Source organism: Pristiophorus japonicus, chromosome 18, assembly GCF_044704955.1.
Source record: "Pristiophorus japonicus isolate sPriJap1 chromosome 18, sPriJap1.hap1, whole genome shotgun sequence".
In the NCBI taxonomy this organism is placed as follows: domain Eukaryota; kingdom Metazoa; phylum Chordata; class Chondrichthyes; family Pristiophoridae; genus Pristiophorus; species Pristiophorus japonicus.
The window spans coordinates 73,001,923-73,029,060 of NC_091994.1; the positions used below are offsets into that span (position 1 = coordinate 73,001,923).

Genomic DNA, 27,138 nt, shown 5'->3' on the forward strand with positions numbered 1-27,138 from the left:
TTGACAAATCTTCTAGAATTTTTTGAGGATGTAACTGGTAGAGTGGACTAGGGAGAACCAGTGGAGGTGGTGTATTTGGACTTTCAAAGGGCTATTGACAAGGTCCCACACAAGAGATTGGTGTGCAGAATTAAAGCACATGGTATTGGGGATAATGTAAAGTGGATAGCCTCACATTTATCCACATTATACTGCATCTGCCATGCATTTGCCCACTCACCTAACTTGACCAAGTCATCCTGCAGCCTCTTAGCATCCTCCTCATAGCTCACACCGCCACCCAGCTTAGTGTCATCTGCAAACTTGGAGATATGACACTCAATTCCTTCGTCCAAATTATTGATATATATTGTAAATAGCTGGGGTCCCAGCACTGAGCCCTGCAGCACCCCACTAGTCACTGCCTGCCATTCTACTTCCTGTCTGCCAACCAGTTCTCTATCCATGTCAGTACATTACCCCCAATACCATGTGTTTTAATTTTGCACACCAATTTCTTGTGTGGAACCTTGTCAAAAGCCTTTTGAAAGTCCAAATACACCATATCCACTGGTTCTTCCTTGTCCACTCTACCAGTTATATCCTCAAAAAATTCTAGAAGATTTGTCAAGCAGGATTTCTCTTTCATAAATCCATGCTGACTTGGTCACTGCTTTCCAAATGCGTTGCTATTTCATCTCTAATAATTTAATGCCAGCATTTTCCCCACTACTGATGTGCTACTCCTGCAGCTATTTTCTATGTTTCTAAGACTTGTTGATGAGATATTCTATTGTGTGACAAACAATGAGATCTGATTTGTGTTGTTCGTGACACTTGAAGATTATTATTCCAATTCAGACCAATTTAAAATTGGTAACTCATAGTTCTATCCAATTTACAGGGGTTTTCTACAATTTAAATAAAGTATTGAATGCATTTGGTGAAAACAAAGAATTACTGAAGGTTGCAAAACAAATATTATCTGATGAAATGGAACCCAAGAAACGGAAGCTGCTGTTGAATCTTATTGAAGGCGGTGATGAAAATGTGGCAGCTGAAGATCGTAACAGCCATGAGGAATGGTTTAAAGGTGATGTGTTGTTGTATGTTGAGAGTAATATTAGATTGGAGAAAGTGGGGTAGAAATTCACCTCCACTGGAATCAAGTCGCACCTACCATTTTTCCTGTGTTTTCACCGCCGTGGTGGATGAGGTGGCCTCTTGCATGAAATTCAGCTCGTTGGCTTTTTTTTCCCCGAGCGGAGCGGAAGTCATTCATTATGGGTGCGTCACCACATCTCTCCCCTTCAGTTAAAGGGGAGAGCCGTTGCGAGCTCTACGATTAATTTAGTTCGGTACACTGGGCCACCAGAGAGGATTTCGGCCAGACCAGTGGCCTGGCACCCAAAAGGGGGTGCCAGGCTGGCTGTTGGCGGCCTGGCCGAACCCGGCGTTATAATTTTCAGGCCGACCTGGCAGTCAGCCAACAAAAAAAATAAGATGGTGACCATGGCCGTGCGCCCTCCCCTTTAATGGTGGCTGCAATGCCGTTTTGCACACACTGCAAATACAGTGCACTGACAGCAAAAACTGTCGGGGGCACCGCGCGGCAGCCACAAGATTTTTTTTACGTTAATTTTGCTTGCGGGGCGACAGATTGGCGGTGCGCGCTTTGATGATGCACTTAGGAGGGTTCGGCGGCAGCGGGACGGAAGTGGGGACCGCCGGAAAAACCACCGAGGAGAATTTCGCGAGCGGTGGCCAATCGACAGAAAATTGCCGGCCATTCGACTCCGACGCGTGACCACCGCTTTCTGGTAGTAACTGGCCTTATCAGGAGGCTGAATTTCGGCCCCAGTGACTTTAGTTATTCAATAACACCACATGACTGATGTAACGCCTCTGTTTAAAAAAGGGGGCAGACAAAAGGCAGGTAACTATAGGTCGCTTAGTTTAACATCTGCAGTGGGGAAAATGCTTGAAGCTATCATTAAGGAAGAAATAGCAGGACATCTAGATAGGAATAGTGCAATCAAGCAGACGCAGCATGGATTCATGAAGGGGAAATCATGTTTAACTAATTTACTGGAATTCTTTGAGGATATAATGAGCATGGTGGATAGAGGTGTACCGATGGATGTGGTGTATTTAGATTTCCAAAAGGCATTCGATAAGGTGCCACACAAAAGGTTACTGCAGAAGATAAAGGTACGCAGAGTCAGAGGAAATGTATTAGCATGGATAGAGAATTGGCTAACTAACAGAAAGCAGAGAGTCGGGATAAATGGGTCCTTTTCAGGTTGGCAATTGGTGGTTAGTGGTGTGCCATAGGGATCGGTGCTGGGACCACAACTGTTTACAATATACATAGATGACCTGGAAGAGGGGACAAAGTGTAGTGTAACAAAATTTGCAGATGAGACAAAGATTAGTGGGAAAGCGGGCTGTGTAGAGGACACAGAGAGGCTGCAAAGAGATTTAGATAGGTTAAGCAAATGGGCTAAGGTTTGGCAGATGGAATACAATGGCGGAAAATGTGAGGTCATCCACCTTGGAAAAAAAAACAGTAAAAGGGAATATTATTTGAATGGGGAGAAATTACAACATGCTGCAGTGCAGAGGGACCTGGGGGTTTCTTGTGCATGAAACTCTTTTTGGAGTTTATCTGCAAAACAAAAAACATTAAACCGTGCCACCCGACCTGGTCCCAAAAAGTTAGTTTGCAGGTCAGCAGGTAATCAGGAAGGCGAATGAAATGTTGGCCTTCATTGCGAGAGGGATGGAGTACAAAAGCAGAGAGGTCCTGCTGCAACTGTACTGGTGAGGCCGCACCTGGAGTACTGCATGCAGTTTTGGTCACCTTACTGAAGGAAGAGTATACTAGCTCTGGAGGGGGTCCAGAGACGATTCACTAGGCTGATTCCGGAGATGAGGGGGTTACCTTATGATGATAGATTGAGTAGACTGAGTCTTTACTCACTGGGAGTTCAGAAGGATGAGGGGTGATCTTATAGAAACATTTAAAATAATGAAAGGGATCGACAAGATAGAGGCAGAGAGGTTGTTTCCACTGGTCGGGGAGACTAGAACTAAGGGGCACAGCCTCAAAATATGGGGGAGCCAATTTAAAACCGAGTTGAGAAGGAATTTCTTCTCCCAGAGGGTTGTGAATCTGTGGAATTCTCTGTCCAAGGAAGCAGTTGAGGCTAGCTCATTGAATGTATTCAAATCACAGATAGATAGATTTTTAACCAATAAGGGAATTAAGGGTTACGGGGAGCAGGCGGGTAAGTGCAGCTGAGTCCAGGGCCAGATCAGCCATGATCTTGTTGAATGGCGGAGCATGCTCGAGGGGCTATATGGCCTACTCCTGTTCCTAATTCTTATATTCTTATGTACAAGTGGCTGAGTTGTGTCAAATGACAAATCACCATTCAGCCCATCAAATGCACTACTTTCACAGACCATGTACAATTTGCTCGATCATGGATTCTACTTCACATGTTTAATCTCTTTTTCTCTTTCGTTCCCCTTACCCTACAAACTTCTTCCATTCTTTCCTGAAGGTGCTGACTTTTGCTGGGGTAAAGTTCCATGCAACCCTTCAGTATGTTGCCCAAATGGTCATTGTTAATGGTCTTGGTTAAACCTTGCCACTGGACCAAGACCAAGCTCTGTCAAGCCCATGTGGTGACTGGGGTGCAACCACCACCACACGTTAAAAAATCCACGCATAGGCGTCTTCCACCCTTCAAGGTGTAGTTCGGGATCTGGAATATCATTGAAACACCTGTAAACTCGTCCGTTTTCGGCGTGGAAGTAAGTCAGCCTCGTTTTGAGGGACTGCCTATGATGATGAGAGGGTAAATATTGGCAGGCTCTTTAGGGTGTGCATCACCTTTATGTCCGCACTCAACACCTACACATAACTTTCCATAGATCAGAATTGGGAACCATGACTCATTTTCCCAAGCCCAGGTGCGCTAAGCTAATTGTAGAAGCCTATATGCCCTTGCTGACAACAGTAAATTTAGTACAAAGCTGAGAACCTTTCTCGTCTTCATGTTAAATTCGATGTCTCACAGAACCTCGCAGCACATTTCATTTAAAGAGCCTGCTATTAGACACCATTGCTGCAGTGGGCTTTAGACAGACTCCCTCCTAGATAGCCCAGCATTTATTTTGTTGCTTTGGTAATTGGGGGGAGAGTTGAAGTGAGGGGGAAAGTGTCACATAAGATGGAGACAAGGCTACATTTTGACACAGCTGTATCAGATTTCCTGTTGAATCTGTAACTTCACATAATCAGGGGACACAAAGTAACTTACAGGCCAACAATATCTGTGCTTTAGGGTGTCACAAACATTTCAAAACTAGATCGTAAAATAAGCTGTTCAACACCTTTGTGGCTTTAAGATTCAGCTGCAACTGGTATAAAGCTGTTTTCAGAAATTACAAGCACTAACGATAGGATCTGTTATTTTGCAGGTCTGGAGAAACGATTTAAAACCAAAACTGGTTATATGAGATTCAATTGTGGCAGAAGAATGAGAAATTATCTGACGGAGGTATGAAATTGGAACAATTTAATATGAAACTGTCTGCATTAAACGCTGTTTTGCCTGATATGTTCTTTCTACATTATTGCCATATTAAAATGAGGAGGCTGTTGCATTACACTGTAATGACAGGAATTGAAAACATGATAATTTCAAAATCCAACTCACTTCCATTCTTACAGCTGCTCCAAGTATGTGTTAGACAAATAGCAGTTCTCGAGGTGTAAGTTTGTAATACAGCAATACAAATACATGGCGGCCAATTTTCCTGCCCGTCCTCTGTCCAAGCCTGGGACCACGTGCATTTCCTGTCCCTGGCCTGCCCCCCAGTTTTGGTCTTGCATCTTGAAAATAGGTAGAAGTCTGAGAACAGCCGAAGGCCTGTCGGGGCCTGTATGGGCGTCTGAGATTAGGGCCTTCTCCGGTGGATGTAAAAAATCCCCTGGCACTATTTCGAAGACGAGCTGGGGAGTTCTCCCTGGTGTTCTATCCAGTGTCGGCTGTGGTTCAGTGGGTAGCACACTTGCCTCTGAGTCAGAAGGTTGTGGGTTCTCAGGTAAACACATTAATATGTCCTTATTATACAGTACAAATGCACACGAGGCCCATACTAGAGAGAAGGTCACTCTGTGACCAGTAACCTTTATTTGCCAGCACTGAAGTGGAGAAGATGGGTGGAGCTTCCCCTTTTATACCTGAAAGTCCAGGTTAGGAGTGTCTCCCACAAGTTCACCACCTAGTGGTCAGTGTTCTCACGGTGTACAACTTAGGTCAGTTTAGACATGGATTACAATGACAGTTGAATACATGACATCACCTCCCCCCCCCCCCCCCAAAGTCTTATTGGGATCACAAATTAAGTCTCTCTGGTGGTTTAGGCTCCCTTGTAGAGCACCTGAGTTGGGGCTCTGGTTGTTGGGCGCTGGCCTGAGTGTCTGCTGTTTGTGGTGCCTCAGGCCTGTCCGGACTGCCCAAAGCGACCGGGCTCTCCTCCACTTGGTTCCAGTGTTTGGTCACCTGTGGTGGAGTGAACTCTATATCGTGTTCTTCCTCTGCTTCTTCTATGAGGTTGCTGAACCTCCTTTTTGTTTGATCCACGTGTTTGCTGCAGATTTGTCCATTGGTAAGTTTAACTACCAGAATCCTATTCCCCTCTTTGACAATCACAGTGCCTGCGAGCCATTTGGGCCCTGCAGCGTAGTTGAGGAATGCCTTCGCATTCCTGTCATGGTAGTCACATTGTGACCGGCGCCTGCTCTCAACAATTTCTTTCATGGTGGAGTGTATAAGGGATAACCTGGTTTTGAGCATCCTTTTCATTAGCAGCTCTGCGGGTGGAACCCCTGTGAGCGAGTGTGGTCGGGATCTATTGGCCAACAGGAGGCGTGATAAGCGGCTTTGTTGGGAACCCCCTTGGATTTTGAGCATCCCCTGTTTGATTATCTGCACTGCTCGTTCCACCTGGCCGTTTGAGGCCGGCTTGATATGATGCCGTTCTGACATGGTTGTTACCATTTCCTGCCATGAAGTCCTGGAATTCAATGCTTGTAAAGCACGGACCATTGTCGCTGACCAAGACGTCCGGTAGCCCATTGGTGGCGAACATTGCTCGTAGACTTTCTACCGTGGCAGAGGATGTGCTTGAATTGAGAATGTCACACTCGATCCATTTGGAGTAGACGTCTGCTACAACCAAAAACATTGTTCCTATGAAAGGACCTGCGTAGTCCACATGGATGCGTGACCATGGCTTGGCGGGCCAGGACCAGGGGCTAAGGGGGGCTTTCCTGGGTGCATTGCCCAGCTGGGCACACGTGTTGCACCTGCGAACACAAAGTTCCAGGTCTGCATCTATCCTTGGCCACCAAACGTGTGACCTGGCAATTGCCTTCATCACGACAATGCCCGGGTGCTCATTGTGGAGTTCTCTGATGAACGTCTCTTTACCCATCTGGGGCATGACTACTCGGTTTCCCGATAGTAGGCAATCGGCCTGAATCGAGAGTTCATCCTTGCGCCTGTGAAATGGTTTAAATTCCTCAGGGCATGCCCCGTATGTGGCTGCCCAGTCCCCATTCAGGACACATTTCTTGACTAAAGACAGTAGCGGTTCTCTATTTGTTCAGATTTTGATCTGACGGGCTGTCACAGGTGAGCCTTCGCTTTCGAAAGCTTCAAAAGCCATGACCATCTCAGCAGCATGCTCGGTCGTGGCTAGTGGGAGCCTGCTGAGTGCATTGGCGCAGTTTTCAGTGTCCGGTCTGTGCTGAATTGTATAGTCATAGGCGGCTAACGTGAGTGCCCGACTCTGTATGTGGGCCGATGCATTCGCATTTATGGCCTTGTTGTCAGCCAAAAGGGACGTTAGGGGTTTGTGATCTGTCTCCAGCTCAAATTTCCTGCCAAACAGGTACTGGTGCATTTTTTTTTACTGCATATACACATGCAAGCGCTTCCTTTTCCACCATCCCGTAGCCCCTTTCTGCCTCGGACAGACTTCTGGAGGCATAAGCTACCGGCTGTAACTGACCCTTGGCATTCACATGCTGCAACAGACACCCGACCCCATAGGATGAAGCATCGCACATTAAAACAAGTTTCTTACATGGGTCATATAGCGTTAACAGATTGTTGGAGCATAACAAATTGCGTGCTCTTATCAAAAGCCCTTTCCTGGCTGTCCCCGCCAGAACCATTCGCGATCTTTGCGTAGGAGCACATGTAGCGGCTCTAACAGCGTGCTCAATTTGGGAAGAAAGTTACCAAAATAGTTCAGGAGCCCCAGGAACGAACGCAGCTCCATCGTGTTATGGAATCTGGGTGCTCTCTGGATCGCTTCCGTTTTGGACGCAGTAGGTCTGATCCCGTCTGCTGCTACCCCTCATCCCCAGGAATTCTACCTCTGGAGCTCGGAAGACGCACTTTGCCTTTTTCAGTCGCAGACCTACCCCTGCGTAGCACCTCCTCCAGGTTATGGAGGTGTTCTTCAGTATCGCAACCTGTGATGAGGATGTCGTCTTGAAAAACCACCGTCCTTGGAATCGGCTTGAGACTTTCCATGTTTCGTTGAAAGATCGCGGCGGCCGAACGAATCCCGAACGGACATCTGTTGTACTCAAAAAACGCCTGTGTGCCAGCTCCTGGGTCATGTAAGCTGAGGTCAGGTCCAATTTTGTAAAAAGTTTGCCACCGAATAGCGTCGCAAAGAGGTCCTCTGCTCTCGGTAGTGGGTACTGGTCTTGGAGTGGCACCCGATTGATGGTGGCCTTGTAATCACCACATATCCTGACCAACCCATCTGCCTTGAGCACCGACACAATCGGGCTCGCCCAGTCACTGAATTCGACTGGCGAGATGATGCCTTCCCTCAGCAGGCGGTCCCAACTCGCCTTCTATCTTTTCCCATATCATGTACAGCAACGCTCTGGCCTTGTGGTGTACTGGCCTGGCGTCCAGGTTTATGTGAATCACTACCTTGATCCTCATGAAAGTGCCAATGCCGGGTTGAAATAGTGAGTCAAATTTATCCAGGACCTGTGAGCATGATATTCGCTCCACAGAAGAAATTGCATTGACATCGCCCCATTTCCAGTTCATGACAGCAAGCCAACTCCTCCCCAGTAGTGCTGGACCGTCCCCCGGGACAATCCAGAGTGGCAACCTGTTCTCCGAATCTTTGTGGGTCACGACTACCGTGGCGCTGCCTAGCACTGGAATGATCTCCTTTGTATATGTCCGTAGGTGCGCGTCAATCGGCAATAATTTTGGCCTCCTGGCCTTGGACGCCCACAACTTGTCGATCTGTTTGATACTCATCAGGGACTGGCTGGCCCCAGTGTCTAGCTCCATTGATACTGGGTGCCATTGAGGAGCACTTACATCATTATCGGTGGCGTCCTGTTGTATGAACTGTATACGTGCTCCACATGAACTCGCTGAACTTCAGCTTCCAGTGATTTCCCCCAGTGTCCATTTGGCCTCGTAGGGCTTACATCGGGCCCGTCCTCCTCGTACATCAACCTGGCTGCAGGCTTCCTGCACATACGCGCCAAGTGACTGCTGACGTTGCAGTTTCTGCAGGTATATTGCTGATACCTGCAAGCTCTGGCTGGGTGTTTGTCTCTACACCTCCAACATGAGCCGTTGTTGGAAACAAAAGGTCCATTACCAGTCAATCATCCCTGACTGTCTCTGTAACTGTCCTTAAGCACACCATTGACAGGTGTTGATGGCCCCATTATTGGCCGCATTGTCCATTGCGATGGCATGAATCGCCGTTCAGCTAGCCATTGTCTCTGTTGAATTCCCCCTTTGGGTTCGACTACATGCTTGGGCATGTCCGATTGCCCCTGTCTGCCTGGAGAACTGTGTGCCACGTTAACAATGTTGATTCGCTGTCCATTTGCTGCATGTAAACCAAGATTTTTGTCAAACATCATTCTGATCTCTTCCTCCCCTGAGATAAATGTCTGCGCCATCAAAGGCGCCGTTTCCAGGGTCAAATCTTTGGTCTCAATCAGCTTCCTGAAAACCCTAGCGTGCCCGATTCCCTCAATAAAAAAGTCTTGCAGCATCTCCGCTCTGCATGCATCTGGGAACTTACATAGGCTTGCCAGTCACCGGAGGTCTGCCACGAAGTCTGGAACGCTTTGCCCTTCTCGCCGCCGGTGCATGTAAAACCGATGTCTCGCCATGTGCATGCTGCTCGCCGGTTTAAAGTGTTCCCTGATCAACTTACTAAGCTCTTCAAAAGTCTCGTCCGCCGGCTTCTCTGGCGCTAGAAGGTCCTTCATCAGGGAGTACGTCCTGGATCCACAAACCGTCAGGAGATGAGCCCTGCGTTTGTCGGCCAAATCCTGTCCCAGCCATTCCTTAGTGATGAAACTTTACTATAGTCTCTCAATAAAATCGTCCCAATCATCACCAACACAGTACCTCTCGTCTGTGCTACTAGTGGCCATGCTCCTGTGGTTTAAATCCCAGTTTCTCGTCGCCAATAATATGTCCTTACTAAACAGTATAAATGCACACGAGGCCCATACTCGAGAGAAGGTCACTCTGTGACCAGTAACCTTTATTTGCCAGCACTGAAGTGGAGAAGATCGGTGGAGCTTCCCCTTTTATACCTGAAAGTCCAGGTTAGGAGTGTCTCCCACAAGTTCACCACCTAGTGGTCAGTGTTCTCACGGTGGTACAACTTAGGTCAGTTTAGACATGGATTACAATGACAGTTGAATACATGACACACATAAATCTAGGCTGACACTCCAGAGCAGTGCTGAGGGAGCGCTGCACTGTCGGAGGGAGCGCTGCACTGTCGGAGGTGCTGTCTTTTGGCTGAGACGTTAAACAGATGCCCCGTCTACCCTCTCAAGTGGATGTAAAAGATCTCATGGCACTATTTCGAAGAAGAGCAGGGGAGTTATCCCTGGTGTCCTGGCCAATATTTATTCCTCAATCAACATAACAAAAACAAATTATCTGGTCATTAACACATTGCTGTTTGTGGGAATTTGCTGTGCGCAAGTTGGCTGCCATGTTTCCCACATTACAACAGTGACTGCACTCCAAAAGTACTTCATTGGCTGTAAAGCGCTTTGAGACATCCAATGGTCATGAAAGGCGCTCTATAAATGCAAGTCTTTCTTCCAATATTGATCCCTCAACCAACATCACTTAAAAAAACAGATGATCTGATCATTATTAAATTGCTGTTTCTGGGAGCTTGCTGTGCGCAAATTGGCTGCCACGCTTCCTGCATTACAACAGTGACTACACTTCAAAATGGCTGTAATGCACTTTGGGATGTCTTGAGGTCATGAAAGACGCTATATAAATACAAGTTTTTTTTCTTTCTTGCAGTAGAATCCAGGCTTAGTTAAGTTAAATATTTCCTGTTAGCTGCGTGTGTTCCTCGCCACCCTCCAGGCCCTCTCATTAAAAATACAAAAAAAAGCATCCACTTTTACCAGTGACTCAAACTGTCATCTCCCTTGACCAGGCTATGTCCCAGCATTCCCTTGCCACATGAGCAAGGTGCGCCATGTGGGCAGGAGCCTTGGTCGAAGATTTGGTGTGGGATTGGTTCTAAGTAATTTTCCTTTTTAAAATGCAGCCTGTAGCGCAGCCTCCCAAGTCAGTTGCTGCAAAATGTGGCTCTTTGTCAAGGGGTCATGTGGCCCACATGCTGGGGGAGTCTCGCAAAGGTCTTGCTCTATATCTCAACATTCCAATCTTCTGTGGAAATACATTCAGCAACAACAGCTTGTATTGATATAGCGCCTTTAATGTAGTAAAACAAGGTGCTTCACAGGAGCGTTATCAAACAAAATTTGACAACGAGCCACAAAAGGAGATATTGGGACAGATGACCAAAAGCTTGGTCAAAGAGGTCGATTTTAAGGAGCATTTTACATAGAAACACAGAAAATAGGTGCAGGAGTAGGCCATTCGGCTCTTCGAGCCTGCACCACCATTCAACAAGATCATGGCTGATCATTCCCTCAGTACCCCTTTCCCACTTTCTCTCCATACCCCTTGATTCCTTTAGCCATATCTAACTCCCTCTTGAATATATCCAATGAACTGGCATCAACAACACTCTGCGGCAGGGAATTCCATAGGTTAACAACTCTCTGAGTGAAGAAGTTTCTCCTCATCTCAGTCCTAAATGGCCTACCCCTTATCCTAAGACTGTGTCCCCTGGTTCTGGACTTCCCCAACATCGGGAACATTCTTCCCGCATCTAACCTATCCAGTCCCCTCAGAATCTTATACGTTTGTATGAGATCCCCTCTCATCCTTCTAAACTCCAGTGTATAAAAGGCCCAGTCAATCCAGTCTCTCCTCATATGTCAGTCCAGCCATCCCTGGAATCAGTCTGGTGGACCTTCGCTGCACTCCCTCAACAGCAAGAACATCCTTCCTCAGATTAGGAGACCAAAACTGAACACAATATTCCAGGTGAGGTCTCACCAAGGCCCTGTACAACTTTAGTAAGACCTCCCTGCTCCTATATTCAAATCCTCTAGCTATGAAGGCCAACATACCATTTTCCTTCTTCACCGCCTGCTGTACCTGCATGCCAACTTTGAATGACTGATGAACCATGGCACCCAGGTCTCGTTGCACCTCCCTCTTTCCTAATCTGCCACCATTCAGATAATATTCTGCCTTCGTGTTTTTGCCCCCAAAGTGGATAACCTCACATTTATCCACATTATACTGCATCTGCCATGCATTTGCCCACTCACCTAACCTGTCCAAATCACCCTGCAGCCTCTTAGCATCCTCCTCACAGCTCACACCGCCACCCAGTTTAGTGCCATCTGCAAACTTGGAGATATTACACTCAGTTCCTTCATCCAAATCATTGATGTATATTGTAAAGAGCTGGGGTCCCAGCATTGAGCCCTGCGGCACTCCATTAGTCACTGCCTGCCATTCTGAAAAGGACCCATTTATCCCGACTCTCTGCTTCCTATCTGCCAACCAGTTCTCTATCCACGTCAGTACATTACCTCCAATACCATGTGCTTTGATTTTTCACATTAATCTCTTGCGTGGGACCTTGTCAAAAGCCTTTTGAAAGTCCAAATCACCACATCCACTGGTTCTCCCTTGTCCACTCTGTTAGTAACATCCTCAAAAAACTCCAGAAGATTCGTCAAGCATGATTTCCCTTTCACAAATCCATGCTGACTTGGATCGATCCTGTCACTGCTTTCCAAATGCGCTGCTATTTCATCCTTAATGATTGATTCCAACATTTTCTCCGCTACTGATGTCAGGCTAACTGGTCTATAATTACCCATTTTTTTCTCTCCCTCCTTTTTAAAAAGTGGTGTTACATTAGCTACCCTACAGTCCATAGGAACTGATCCAGAGACGGTAGACTGTTGGAAAATGATCACCAATGCATCCATATTTCTAGGGCCACTTCCTTAAGTATTCTAGGATGCAGACTATCAGGCCCCGAGGATTTATCGGCCTTTAATCCCATCAATTTCCCGCCTAATAAGGATATCCTTCAGTTCCGCCTTCTCACTAGACCCTCGGTCCCCTAGTACATCCGGAAGGTTATTTGTGTCTTCCTTTGTGAAGACAGAACCAAAGTATTTGTTCAATTGGTCTGCCATTTCTTTGTTCCCCATTATAAATTCACCTGAATCCGACTGCAAGAGACCTACGTTTGTCTTCACTAATCTTTTTCTCTTCACATATCTATAGAAGCTTTTGCAGTCAGTTTTTATGTTCCCAGCAAGCTTCCTCTCATACTCTATTTCCCCCCTCTTAATTAAACCCATTGACCTCCTCTGCTGAATTCTAAATTTCTCCGAGTCCTCAGGTTTGCTGCTTTTTCTGGCCAATTTATATGCTTCTTCCTTGGATTTAACACTATCCTTCATTTCCCTTGTTAGCCATGGTTGAGCCACCTTCCCCGTTTTATTTTTACTCCAGACAGGGATGTACAATTGCTGAAGTTCATCCATGTGATCTTTAAATGTTTGCCATTGCCTATCCACCATCAAACCTTTAAATATCATTTTAAAGGAGGAGAGAGAGGTGGAAAGGTTTAGAGAGGGAATTCCAGAGCTTGGGCAGCTGAAAGCACAGCTCCCAATGGTGGAGCGATTAAAATAATTCCTGGCAAATATTCTCCTACACATTTCCTCCCTTTGTGGAAAATGTATACCTCAGCTGTTTTGCAGCCCCTTCATCCGGTGAATTCAATCAGTAGAATGCACTTGATTTTTTAAAGGTACACCAACACATGTTTTTGCCATCCACAGGTAATGAATCATGCTGACAAACTTCAAAAAGGAAAACTGCAGGAAGATTACTTGGAATTTGTCGCAAGAATACGCAATAAGCTTAAAGAAAATAATTACAATGGATGTTACTTTGACAGACAAGCAGATGAAGAAAGCCGGCTCTGTGATAACACTGGATGGTTTACTTGCCAGGTGAGTATTGGCTGACAATCGAATGGCATAGAAGCCGTGAGTAAACCCCTTAACCTAGAGATTGGGATTTTCCTTGTGTGGTCTGGGTCTGTTTAGACAAATTGACAGAGATTGATTGCTATGATTAGTCAACAACTCCATTATCATTGTAACAAGTGACTACCAGGATGGTAGAAAGCGAACTAGATGGACCTTCGTCTTTTTCTATCTATCAATTCCTCTCTTGCTATGGATGGGTGACAGGGAATTCCAGACAGTAATTCAGTCTCAGGGATTCAGATGACTCACCAGCTTTACTTCTGCCTCTTGTTGTCAACTCAGTTCTCTGGTTGGATCATGGCCTTGCCGTTCACACTCTCCAGTCCTGTATCTGTCTATTGTTTAGTTTGGAAAATATCACTTGTGTCTGTCATATATCAAATTGGCTTTCTGTACCAGAAGCAAGGTATTCAAATCTTCTAACCTACAGCTTGCTAGATATTATAACACTTAAAGCACAGAATAATTACAGTTTTTAAAGATCAAACATATATGAAAAATACCAGTAAATAAATTCAATGTTCTTTACATAACCGTAATATAACACTGTACATTCATTGTGACATTTAGCAAATGTTAGCTTTTAGCCCACCCACCTCCGTTTTTGATTTAACGAGGAATTTAAAGATAGTACATTTTTAAATTGACCACACAAATGACCATTTGATGATTAGGTCAAGAGAAATACCAGCTCTGAATTTCCTCGATGTCAGTTATGCCATTGTTATGCTAGAAAATAATACTGGGTAACAATTTAGACTTTGGAATCAAAAACACAATTTCTAAATTTGCGGATGACACCAAATTGTCAATAGTCAATACTGAGGAGGACTGCAACAAGTGACAGGACATTAATAAACTTGCAGAATGGGCATATAATTTGACAATGAAGTTCAATGCAGATAAATGTGAGCTATTAGGAATGTGGGGTATGGGAACAAAGGGAACTCGAAGTACAAATACACAAGTCACTAAAATTTGCTGCACAGGTTAGCAAGGCCATAAAAAAGCAAACCAAGCACTAGGGTTTATTTCTAGAGGTATAGAATTGAAAAGTAGGAAAGTTATGCTAAACTCGTATCGAACCTTGGTTAGACCAAACTTTTAGAGTACTACGTACAGTTCTGGTCGCCATATTATAAAAAGAAAGAGAGGCACTGGAGAGGGTACAGAGAAGATTTATAAGGATGATCCCAGAAATGCGAGGGTATACATATCAGGAAAGGATGAACAGGCTGGGTCTCGTTTCTCTTGATAAAAAGGCTGAGGGGTGACCTAATAGAGCTCTTTAAAATTATGAAATGTTTTGATAGAGTGGATACAGAGAGAGTGTTTCCACTTGTGGGGAAGAACATAACTAGAGGCCATCAATATAAGCCAGTCACCAAGAGATCCAATAGGGAATTCAGAAGAAAATGATTTACCCAAAGAGTGGTGAGAATGTGGAACTCGTTGCCACAGGAAGAGGTTGAAGGGAATAGTATCAATGCATTTAAGGGGAGGCTAGACAAGCATATGAGGGAGAAGGGAATAGAGGGTTATGCTGATAGATTTAGATGAGTAAAGACGGGCGGTGGCTCGAGTGCAGCATAAACTGGTCGGGACGAATACCCAGTTTCTGTGCCATATATCCAGTATATATGTAAAATTACATCGGTCACCAACAGAGGGAGTTACACCCCAAGTTTCCTGGGTATGTTAATCTAAATATTCTTGGTGGAACTCTGGTGTAACATTGGAACAGGAGTAGGCCATTTATCCCCTCAAGTCTTCCATCATTCAATTAGATCATGACTGATCTGTATCTTAACTCCATCTACCCTCCATCATATCTTCTAATCTCCTTCCCAAATCAATGGGTTGTTGCTTATCAACAGGAAACCTAAATGACAAAGAGTTTACAGCAGTGCAGAGCTAGTGACAATTCTTTGCACCAAGAAAGGTGTGAGGGATGGCGAGGTCTCGATCATTCACTGCAATATGTGGCATTTCTATGCCCAATATAATCTGTTCTGTCCAGTTACTTAAAACTCATTCCAATTCCCATATCAATTCCATCTCTTATTCATACACTTGCTCCTCATTGATCAACCTAGAACATCCATCCTCTCCCGAAGCTATCTCTGGATAGCAACCTAGGACTCCTGTTTACACATTGATAAATTGTTCTAGAACTGATAACTGATGTGTGCTTTAATGTGTTTCTGCATAACCATTTTGCTACTGTATTACTGTATCTACTGTGTTACAATTTACACATTTAAAATTTTAGTATGTTCAAAATAAGACTATACTTCTTTATAATCTCTTCAGTTGAACCAAAAAAATTAACATGCAATTCCAAACCAAAAAAAATCATGTAAATGGCTACTTAATGCTGCTGCATTAATAAAATGTAAGTAAAATTATCCATAAAATGTCAAAAATGTTAAAAGAATTCATAAATGTTCTGTTACAATTTGAGCCCTCTTCTGTGCTCAGAGCAAAATGTATAGGCAGATTGAGACTTCCAACAACCCGATGTTGCCACAGGATAGAAAATAACCTTCTACCGAGATATTTTCCAATAAGGGTTTTGAGAGTTTCCCACCCACGTTTCTGTCCACTTCAATAGATTTCATGCTGTCATTCCATATTGATTACATAGCTTTCATACATAAGAACATAAGAAATAGTAGGCCTTTCGGTCCCTCGAGCCTGCTCCGCCATTCAATAAGATCATAGCTGGACTTCTTCCTCAACTCCACTTTCCTGCACTGTCCCCATATCCCTTGATTCCACTGGAGTCTAAAAAAATGTGTCATGCTCAGCCTTGAATATACTCAATGACTGAGCATGGACAGCCCTTTGGGGTAGAGAATTCCAGAGATTCACAACCCTCTGAGTAAATACATTTCTGCTCATCTCAGTCCTAAATGGCTGACCCCTTATCCTGAGACTGTGACTCTCTTGTTCTGGACTCTCCAGTCAGGGGCAACAGCCTCAGCATTTACCCTGTCAAGCCCTCTCAGAATTTTGTACATTTCAATGAAATCGCCTCTCATTCTTCTAAACTCCAGAGAATATAGGCCCAATCTACTAAAGCAAAACTTCCTCACTTTTGAATTTCAAATGTCTTGCGATGAAAGCTAACATTCCATTAAACGTTTTGGTTACTGTTTGTAACACTAGCTTTTAGTCATTTGTGTACATGAACACCTAAATCCCTTTGCTCCTCCACAGCTTCTAGTCTCTCGCCATTGAGAAAATATTCCGATTTGTCTTTCTTGGGTCGAAAGTGGATAACCTCAAACTTCCCCACATTGAACTCCATTTGCCACAGTTTTACTCACCCACTTAATCTGTCTCTGTCCCTTTGTAACTTGCTGCTTCCATCTGTGCAACTTACTGTACCTCCTAACACACGTGTCATCTGCAAACTTGGGCGTGCAACTCTGTATTTCTTCATTCAAGTTATTGATATACATGGTGAGAAGCTGAGGCCTCAGTACAGATCCCTGGGGGACATCTTGCAACGTCCTGCCATAAACTGAATAACTCTATTCGACTTCAGGCAGGCTTAGATTTGATATCATACCCGAAAATAAAAAACTCTGTTCCAGTCTACATTGCATAGTCTTTTTGCAGGCTGTTAAAATATTTCAGTTATAAATTAGTAGAAAGAAAATATTCCGATCAGTCTTTCTCGAATCCAAAGTGGATAGCCTCGCACTTTCCCAATAAAGAAATGTTTATATTCTAGCTGTCAATCGTTGCTCAATGCCAGCATTGTGCCTCTGAATCATAAGACCGAGGGTTCAAGCCCTTATTCCAGAGACTTGAACCAATAATCTAGGCTGACACTCCAGTGCAGTACTGAGGGAGTGCCGCACTGTTGCAGGTGCCATCTTTGGGATGAGATGTTAAACGAGGTTCCGTCTGCCCCCTCAGGCGGACATAAAAAAATTCCATGACACTTTGAGAAAGGTTCTTCTGGTGCCCCCAGCCAACATTTATCACTCAACCAACATCACTAAAACAGATTATCTGGTCATTATCCTATTGCTGTTTGTGGGACCTTGCTGTGCACAAATTGGCTGCTGTGGTTCCCACATTGCACAGTACCTAAACACAGGGCTGATGCAACTCCTCCTCCATCACGATGCCCATGGGGGAAGCGATCCCATGTCCAAACTAGATATGAGTGTAGGATTGCGGTTGGGGGCAGTTCGGGGGCCCAAAAATAATTTTCTGGGAAGAGACGAAAGCACTACGATAATATGAAGCGCAGGTGACAGTGATGAAAAAAATCTAAAGTTTCTCAGAAGCTGGTTATCAGCAAGTGAGGTTGGTGCTCTCTTACACGTGTCTGAGCTGTTAGACCACTTTCTGGGGGTGTAACTTTACACCGAGTGCAGAAGCAATGTAAACCCAGGAAACTTCCATGTGCTTGAACAGAGTTGCTATGCAAATGGGCACTGAGAGACTTTGACGGGCATAAGGTTTACACTTAAAAAGATCGAAGAAACTTGCATTTAACACAATAACGGAGTAAATGTAAAAAGGAAAGACTTGCATTTTATACAAGAACTTTTACGACCCCAGGTCATCACAAAGCGCTTTACAGCCAATGAAGTACTTTTGAAGTGTAGTCGCTGATAATGAGTAGACAATTTACTCTTTGGTGATATTGGTGGAGGAATAAATATTGGCCAGGATATTCGGGATAATTTACGTTCACCTGAGAGTAGAAGGGGCCTCGGTTTAACAACACACCTGAAAGATGGCACTTCCGCCAGTGCAGCCCTCCCTCTGTACTACACGGAGGTGTCAGCCTCCATTTTGTGCTCTAGTCCCTGGAGCAGAACTTGACACACAACCTTCTGACTCTGAGGCGAGAGTGCTACCCACTGAGCCACAGCGGATACCTGTACCCAAATGTAAATTTCTGTGATCCTTTCAGCATACTAATGGCGCAAGTTTGTGAGGAAATACAGGGGTACTGCAATGGTGCATCTGCTTTGTTTGGGTTGAGCTGGTTCAGGATGATCCAGAGCTCAGTTACACTTCCAGCACTAAGTATTCACAAATCCTTCCTGTTTAAACACTTCAGCCAAATCTCCATTCAAGACTAAACAAGTTGTAAAGTTAGAATTAAACAATTGAATCGCTGTACATTTTCAGGGGCCGTTTGACAAAGATTTCTGCAGCTCTAATCATACAATCAATCCATACGGTAGCATGGAGAACAGAATTCGCTTTAGCACCTGGAATCTCGATCACAAGTAGGTGGAGAAATCTAAACATCTGTGCAATTTCAGCCGCTTCGTCGAAGTTTGAGAAACTAAAATGTGTTGTGGTTCTCTGCAAAATGTGAGGCTGTCATCTGTGTCACTAAGTTTAAAGTTTGGTCAAATTTTCACAAATACGGTGAACTATGAATTTCAATGTTCTGATTTGATGTAGGAGTTATAAGATAATTATCAGGATTCTATTTTTTCGAGCGCCGGGCCCTGGAACATTGTGGGCCACCCCGACCTGAGAAGATCACCACCGCAGGTCGGGAGTATAGAGCTGGAGCATGCCACTGCAACTTCCAGCGCGAGCCGACACAAGTGTGCGACGGCTCCAAGGTGGGCAACTGGGGCACGTCATCAGCACCCAGGTCGCCGTTTGGAGCGTGGGCAAGAACATCGGCGGGGCCCTGGTAAAGCAGAGGAGTGGGAAGGTCGTGGTGGACTTGCAACGAGTGATCGGGGCGGAGGAGTGATGAGGGATCATGGCTAAGATTTGGTGGGTGATTGTGACGGAGGTTCAGTGAATGTTTGGTGCGAAGGTACGGCGGGAAATCGTGGCGGAGATACAGCAAGTGTTTTTGTGGCGGAGCAGCGGTGAGGGATCGTGACGTGAGGAGCCAGTCCATTAGACATATTCAAAAAGGAGTTCGATGTGGCCTTTATGGCTAAAGGGATCAAGGGGTACGGAGAGAAAGCAGGAAGTTGCATGATCAGCCATGATCATATTGAATGGTGGTGCAGGCTCAAAGGGCCGAATGGCCTACTCCTGCACCTATTTTCTATGTTTCTATGTTTCTCTGTGACGGAGGAGCGGCGAGAGATCGTGGTGGAGGTGCAGCGAATGAGGGTTCGGGGCCAGAAGAGCCAAGTGCCCAGGGGCAGCACAGACCTGCCCACACTGCGATATGTGTGCGCAGTAGGTCTATACAGCAGAGCAGGTCTCCAGTTGTCCTGGTTAACCCTTGCCACTGGATAAAGGCCTAGCTCTGTCAAGCCCATGTGGTGGCTGATGTGCAACGGTCACCACACGTTAAACAAATCCACACACAGGCATCTTCCTCCCCCTCAATTGGACTGGAACATCAGGTCCTTCATTGAAACATCTGTGAACTCATGTGGAAGCAAGTCATCCTCGTTCGAGGGACCGCTTATGATGAAGATGATCAGGATTCTATTCTGAGAAGGTCCATTTCCAGATTGTTTGTGTTTTCTTAATAGTTCCTGATCATTTGTGAGGAGGAAACAAACTGTCCATTCTCTAACTGCCTGTTAAAGTCCCCCCTAAAGTCTCCAGACATGATCTGGTTTTTAGAAACTACAATTTGATTGCTGCATGATCATTACAAGCAGTTGGCACTACAAATGGATTCTACTTTATTCTGAACCCTGCATCTTGCTATATGTGTTGGTTGGACAGAAAATTATGTGGGATGTTCCAATCAATGCTCCTTCCCTCCTTCCTCACCCCAACAAGTGTTCTATCGATGTTTGGAAATTAACTCCCGATTGAGCATAAGATTTAGTAACCCTTAATATGTATTGTAACCTTTTCGTTGACTGAATAATCCTTTGTAATAATTGTGTAGTTCCACTCGTGTAAGTGCGTGCAAAACATGGAAGATTGGGGACCTTGCATTTTATTTTAACATCCCTACATTAACATTCAACATTTTCTCCACAGGATTGAGAAGAAACGGACTATTATTCCCGAACTAGTCAAAATTGTCAAACAGCAGAACACTGAGGAAAGCAAGGTTGAATATTTCTACAGAAATTTATTTACTCTGGACAATCTGAAGCTGGTTGACATTGTCTGTCACAACAAAAAAGCGCACAATCTTTCATGTGACCTATCCCAGAACAGCATGGGAAAGAAACCCAAGATAAATTAACCCATGAAAACTGGCAGAACCAGTCCTGAATTAAGCATAGTTTATCATTTTACAATTTCCACCATTTACAGTTGCCTGACTGCTTTCTGAGACAGGTATTTTTTTTCTTTAAACTGCTGAAACAAATACAATATTTAATTACTTGTCACTGCATAATTATGTCATTGTCCATACCACAGGAAAGTCAAATTGGTCCAGCTGGCATTGCTCTGTGTTGGTGCCATCAACTCAAAATCAGGCCAAATACTTCAGGACCGGAATATGTAAAATAAAATGTCACAGTCTGATTTGTGGAAAATAATCATATACAATCTCTATCTTTTAAAATACTTCTATTGTTTAGTGCCCAAAATTGTTCACATGGTAATGTGGAAAGTTTATAATTATAATACATTTTTTGCTGTTGGTAGTTGAAAATATGAGTTGTATTCTCAGATATGGTAGTGTAGTGGTACATTACATTCATGGTTATGGTCGTGTAGTGGTTATGTTGCTGGACTAGTAATCCAGAGGATAAAGCTATCCGATTGTCATAAAAACCCAACTGGTTCACTAATGTCCTTTAGGGAAGGAAACCAACCGTCTTCACACCCGGTCTGGCCTATATGTGACTCCAGTCCCACACCAACGTGGTTGACTCTTAACTGCTCTCTGGTGGCCTTTGGGGTGGGCAATAAATGCTGGCTGAGCCAGCAACACCCAAGTCCCAATAATTAATTTTAAAAGCATATTGTCCATAATCATAAATGCACTGAGTACCCCACCCAAATGGCCATTTAGCCTGTGTGCCTAGTCAATGAGCCAACTTGCTATTCACCCACAGAGATCTGATCCTGAGCAACCCCCCCCTTGCCCCCCCCCCCAATGTCTACACATGTGAACCTTAGGTAAAGTGCCCCATAAATTGCTTGAAGGGTGCCTTCAAGATTCTCGGGGTGGGTGGTGATCCTGTGTAAGCTTCTTGAAATGCGCTCTCGAACAGTTCAGCTTCAAGTGGTCACTCAATGTGGAGTTCGTAGGTGAACTGAATGCTGGGAAGCGGGTGAGAAGCAAAGCTGATCAAGCCACAAGACTTGTGTAAACACACACACGATATTGCTTACTGGCATTAGAATCCCAGGGAAATGGCACTTAGACGTTTAAAGATGTCACATCTCCTCACACGAAACTTGGAACTGTAGTAAACAGTGAGGAGGCGAGTGATAGACTTCAAGACATAGACAGACAGTCTGGTGGAATGGGCAGACACTTGGCAGATGAAATTTAACACAGAAGTGTGAGGTGATACATTTTGGTAGGAAGAATGAGGAGAAACAATACAAACTAAATGATACAACTTTGAAGAGAATACAAGAACAGAGACCTGAGGGTGCTTGTGCACAAATCTTTGAAGGTGGCAGGACAGGTTAACAAAGCAGTTGATAAAGCAACTGCGATCCTGGGCTTTACAAATAGAGGCAAAGAGTACAAAGGCCAGGACGTTGTGCTAAACCTATATAAAACACGAGTTAGGCCCCAGCTGGAGTATTGTGTCCAATTCTGGGCACCACGCTTTCGGAAGGGTGTGAAGGCTTTGGAGAGGGTACAGAATAGATTTACTAGAATGGTTCCAGGGATGAGGGTTTACAGTTACGTGGATAGACTAGAAGAGTTGGGGTTGTTCTCCTTGGAGCAGAGAAGGCTAAGGGGAGATTTGATAGAGGTGTTTAAAATCATGAAGAATTTAGAGAGAGTAGAAAGAGAAACAGTTTCTCATGGCAGTAGGGTCAATAACAAGAATGCACAGATTGAAGGTGATTGGAAAAAGAAGGCAACATGAGGAAAAACTTTTTTCGGCAATGAATGGTTAGGATTTGGAAAGCACTGCCTGATCGGGCGGTGGATACAGATTCAATAGTAGCTTTCAAAGGGAATTGGATAAATACCTGAGGGAGAAAAAATTGCAGGGATATGGGGAAAGCGGGGATCCCAAGAGGCGGACTAACTGGGTTGCTTTTCAAAAGGACCGGCGCAGACTTGATGGGCCAAATGGCCTCCTTCTGTGCCGTACTATTCTATGATTCTAAGTTATAGAGTCCTTGGGCTAGAGTTTCCCTAACCTGTTTTTCTGGCGCCCTCACCCAAGGTGCGCCGTTTTTGTCCGCCTCAAAGCACGCCAAAAAAAGATGTTGGTATTCTGGCCACTCCCCAGCCTCTCCTCGGTGATGGCGCAGCGTGGCCCAATGGATTGGGGGTGGAGCCAGGTCCCGGCGCTGAAAACAGTGCCGGGATCTCTGCACATGCGCGCTAGGGTCTGCGTGCATGTGCAGTAGCTCTTGGCAGGCCGAATGTGAGTGCGTGCTGCAGGCTGTGTGGGAGGGGCTGAAACACGCCGTCCCTAGCCCTGGCCGAATGGGCTCCCTCATCGGAGGCCCGCTGCATTCCCTAAGGTAGGACTTCTATTTTTTATTTATTATTTACTGTTTGATTTAGGTGCAGGGTTCCTTCTATTTTATCTGTTAATTAATTGCTTATTACTGTGCTGACAGAAGTGGCAACGTACGCTGCCCTAAGTTAGTCTGGAGCAACTATTTGCTGGCCAAACACCTAAAACAGGGATAAGTGGCTGGGAACGCCCCCTTTTGAAAAAAAACTTAACTTAAAAAAAAAACCTAACTAACTCACTTACACTGGTGCAAATTAAATGGCCAGAATTGCAACTAAAAAGATAGTCCAGAAAAATCAAGTTGCTCCAAAAAAAAAGGAGCAACTCCTGGGGAAACTTCAGCCCATAGTCAGTAGTAATGGAGGTAGAATCTTTCTATGTCTTTTTTAGCTTCTCTTGATAGTTAGAAGGAGATTAACTACCAGTTAATCTACCCAGTGGACTGGATCTCCAAGGCTGTTTACCTGTCAGCTATCTAAGGACTGACTCTTCGAGTAATCTTACCAATTTGCAATAGTCTCAGATACTGATCCCAGCTATAATTTAATAATCGATCCTTTAGCGCCTAATTATTGTGATGCTACTGACTTGCCTTCACAACCTCTGTACCTCATTTTGTTAAGTAACTCAGTTCATTAATGATTTGCTATTCAAATTGCTGGGGAACCCTATCAACATCTGCTCATATCTGTTTATCGCTCGTGTACTCAGTGTAAGTTGTAAGTCAGTAAATAATTGTTAGACTTGTTGTCTGACTTGTTTGATTTGGCTCTTCAAGTCTCAACGCAAAGAGCGTGAAGAGGTCAAGCGCAGTCAGCGGACGGAGTGCGCGGCAAACCAGCCCCACCCACCCCTTCCCTCGACAAATGTCTGTCCCACCTGTGACAGGGTCTGTGGCTCTCGTATCGGACTGTTCAGCCACCAGAGAACTCACTTTGGGAGTGGAAGCAAGTCCTCCTCGATTCCGAGGGACTGCCTATGATGATGATGATGAGCTTCTGGGTATTCTAATCGAGCATGGGTGAAATAAGCTCAAATTTGATATGAAGTGGTTAATGTAAGATAGTTTGGTAAGCTGACTTAGGCATAATTCACCCCTAGACCTCAATCTGTGTGGTAAAATCCAGACTATTCTATAGTGAGGAGTTGCAGTGAGGGGATTTAAGGATTCATCGGGTTCCTTGGCATATATTTGCCGGGATTCCTAAAACCCAGTGTTCTTACAGAATTTCCAGCAGGAATTGCTGGATGGCGATCAGGAGCAGGGACCATGATTCTATGATCCTTTCCAAGTTTGGGGATGTTGAAGCCAGTTATGACTCTCCTGGTGCTGTTATAGTAGGCAGTGCACTTGCCCACTGAGCCATTGCAATTCTGTAATGATGTTTTATCTGCTATTTTATAATTTATACACATGAATTATTTTTCTGTACATGTACGAATATTTAATTCTGTGGCGCAAGTTCCACTTTTAATATTCTAGAAAATAATGTTGAAACCTTGTCCAAATCACCACTTGATGGCTTTTATCCATACTTGTAATTGGGGAGTTGTTTTGAAATTGTTCCAGTGTTCTCTCATCAAGCTAAATAGTCTCATATTTGACTGTAAAACCCCATGTCTGATGTGTATAATGATTGATATGAATAAAACCCTGGGTCTAAATCTGTAACCTATGAATCATGTGACTTCTAATGCAGCCCTCCAACTATCTCCACTTCATTACAGCGGCTCAAACATCATTCTCAACAAGTGCTCAGGTTCTGCAATCTTACGACAGTTATGGAAGCCTGGAAATATGAGAGACAATTCACCAAGTAGTGACAAAATGTAATCTTTAAACCAATCAATCGAGTTTTACATTTTTGCTGCAAAATTGAACTGCCTGTCTTCTTAGGTTGCTGCTGTAGTACTGAAAATATTGGGTTGGAGTAAATGAGTTGAGTATTTTTAAAGCCTGTCATATGTTGTTTATTTGACCGGCATGTTTAATCTTTACCACAACAATATATGGCTGCATAGAGGGACACTACAAGTCCTGGCCAGAATGGAGATAATTGGGTAATTCCCCCATCAGTTGCACTGCTGTAAGTGACTGGGATTGATTTTACGCACAACGGGACGGATTTGCGACAGGTTTTCGCTGCGATTTGACCCTCCGCGGCGAAAACCTGGTCGCAAAGCCCAGGAGGGATCCTCTGGTACCTGTTTGCGGCGGCGCTCAGAAGTACCACCGGGGAGAGGTGCGCCGGACATGGAATGGTTCGGATTGCGATTGCTTCTGAGTTTCGGCTCTCTTCCGACCCATACGCCATGCTCTGAACGCCCTGGCAGCAGCAACTCCCTCCCAAGGCCTCTCTCACAGCTATCCCGGCCCCGCACTAAAGTTGCCGAAACTCTCGTTTTTGCGCCGCAAACAATTGTGCAACACCTCCCGATGCACCCCGGCGTAGATCAGAGGGCCGAAAGTTAGGCCTTAAATCGTTAGCGCAGTGAAAACAGTAATTTTCATACATCGCTTGCGTTTCTGCCCAAAAAACCCCAAATCCAGCCCATCACCTGTATTATATATCGATGCTCCACTCACTGCGTTTTCCTGGAGATAGCACTGTGCTGTACTCGGGGGCCTCTGCTGGAGTTTTGGTCATGAGTTTGGAGACTCTGTAAATTAAAACCACAAGTCCTGCCCCGCCTTCCACTCATTGGCTCACGGTGGTGTCAATATTCACTCCAATATTATATACAAGCTAGGCCGAGATTCGGAACACATTGTCAGATTAATGAGTGAAATTTAACTTGAATTTACTTTTGAAAAATAGTCATTTGTAACCAAGACATAGTAGTTACCTTTCTGAGTCCTCTGAAATGGGCCAATGTAATCAATCTGTGGGTTTCTCCACGGGCCATGGATGCTGGGACATGGCTATACTGGGCACATGTGAGGCAATCATTAATAACGGCATTCACTGCCTGGGAGCAGCATGGAGGCCCTGACCTGTGTGAGAACACCAGCGCCAGGTCAGGGCCATAAAAGGAGCGGCGAGTGGCCTCGGGCGCAGCGTGGAGGCCCCGAGAGTGGTGTGGAGGCGTACTACTTCAGGGAGCAGCACAAGCTGGTGCAGGAGGGCGATGGCAGTGAAGAGTGACATCATCAAGGTCCAGGTCAGTGATTGGAGTGTGGCCAGATACAACAGGAGCGGCAAAAGACTGTAGAGGGACATGATCGGGGGCCCAGGAGAGGCATGAGTTTGGGGCCAGGGGCAGCACGGGCCAGCCCACACTGCGATATGTGTGCGCACTCGGTCCGTGCAACAGAGCAGGTCTCCAGTCATCTTGGATAACAGTTGCCACTGGACCAAGACCTAGCTCGGTCAAGCTCGTGTGGCGGCTGGTGTGTTGCGGAGGTTGCAGGTAGAAGGAGGGCGAAAGCCTTTTCTGATGAAGCCAACGAAGCTCTGGTCCGCGAGGTGGAGACTTGGTGGGGCCAATTAACCCGGGGTGGGCATGGGAAATCCCCCACCGGATATACCAGCGAATATGGGTGGACATCGCCGAAGTGGTAACTTCGGCAGCCCATGACAGGAGAGAGCCAAACCAGTGCCACAAGCGCTGGGACAGTCTGGTGGCATCTGCAAGACTAAGTATTAAATTATTATATTTATAATTATAATGATGCCCTGACTCATTAATTAGAATGTAAATCTGCTGGATTGTAATTAAGCTGGGTAATCTTGGGGAGCATCCCTGATAAGATTTGGACTGGGGTCGGAACCTGTGCCCCCAGGACTCTGACCCTGGGAGGGCAGGGCCCAGGACTCTGACCCTGGGAGGGCAGGGCCCAGGAACCATTCCGTGCAAATGTGCATTCGTAATCTGGCTAAGAAGCCTTAAACTGAATCGACCGTATTAATTATTATTTAAACGCTTTGATCGAAAATTGGGGCCAAAGGAATGACTGGAAACAGACATCCCGCAAACTCTCGACATTTTTACCATTTT

General features: G+C 45.1%; 1 protein-coding gene across 1 annotated transcript in view; it reads left to right on the top strand.

Annotated features, from left to right (window-relative positions):
* The window catches only part of dffb (DNA fragmentation factor, beta polypeptide (caspase-activated DNase)), a 34,460-nt gene extending 10,573 nt beyond the window's left edge, over positions 1 to 23,887 (top strand). Inside the window, exons 3-7 of the mRNA XM_070860147.1 lie at positions 884 to 1,072; positions 4,471 to 4,550; positions 13,334 to 13,507; positions 18,710 to 18,810; positions 20,504 to 23,887. Of these exons, the coding sequence (XP_070716248.1) occupies positions 884 to 1,072; positions 4,471 to 4,550; positions 13,334 to 13,507; positions 18,710 to 18,810; positions 20,504 to 20,714 (755 nt within the window). The 3' untranslated portion in view covers positions 20,715 to 23,887. The remainder of the gene's footprint in view (positions 1 to 883; positions 1,073 to 4,470; positions 4,551 to 13,333; positions 13,508 to 18,709; positions 18,811 to 20,503) is intronic.
* The last annotated feature ends 3,251 nt before the right edge of the window (positions 23,888 to 27,138 follow it).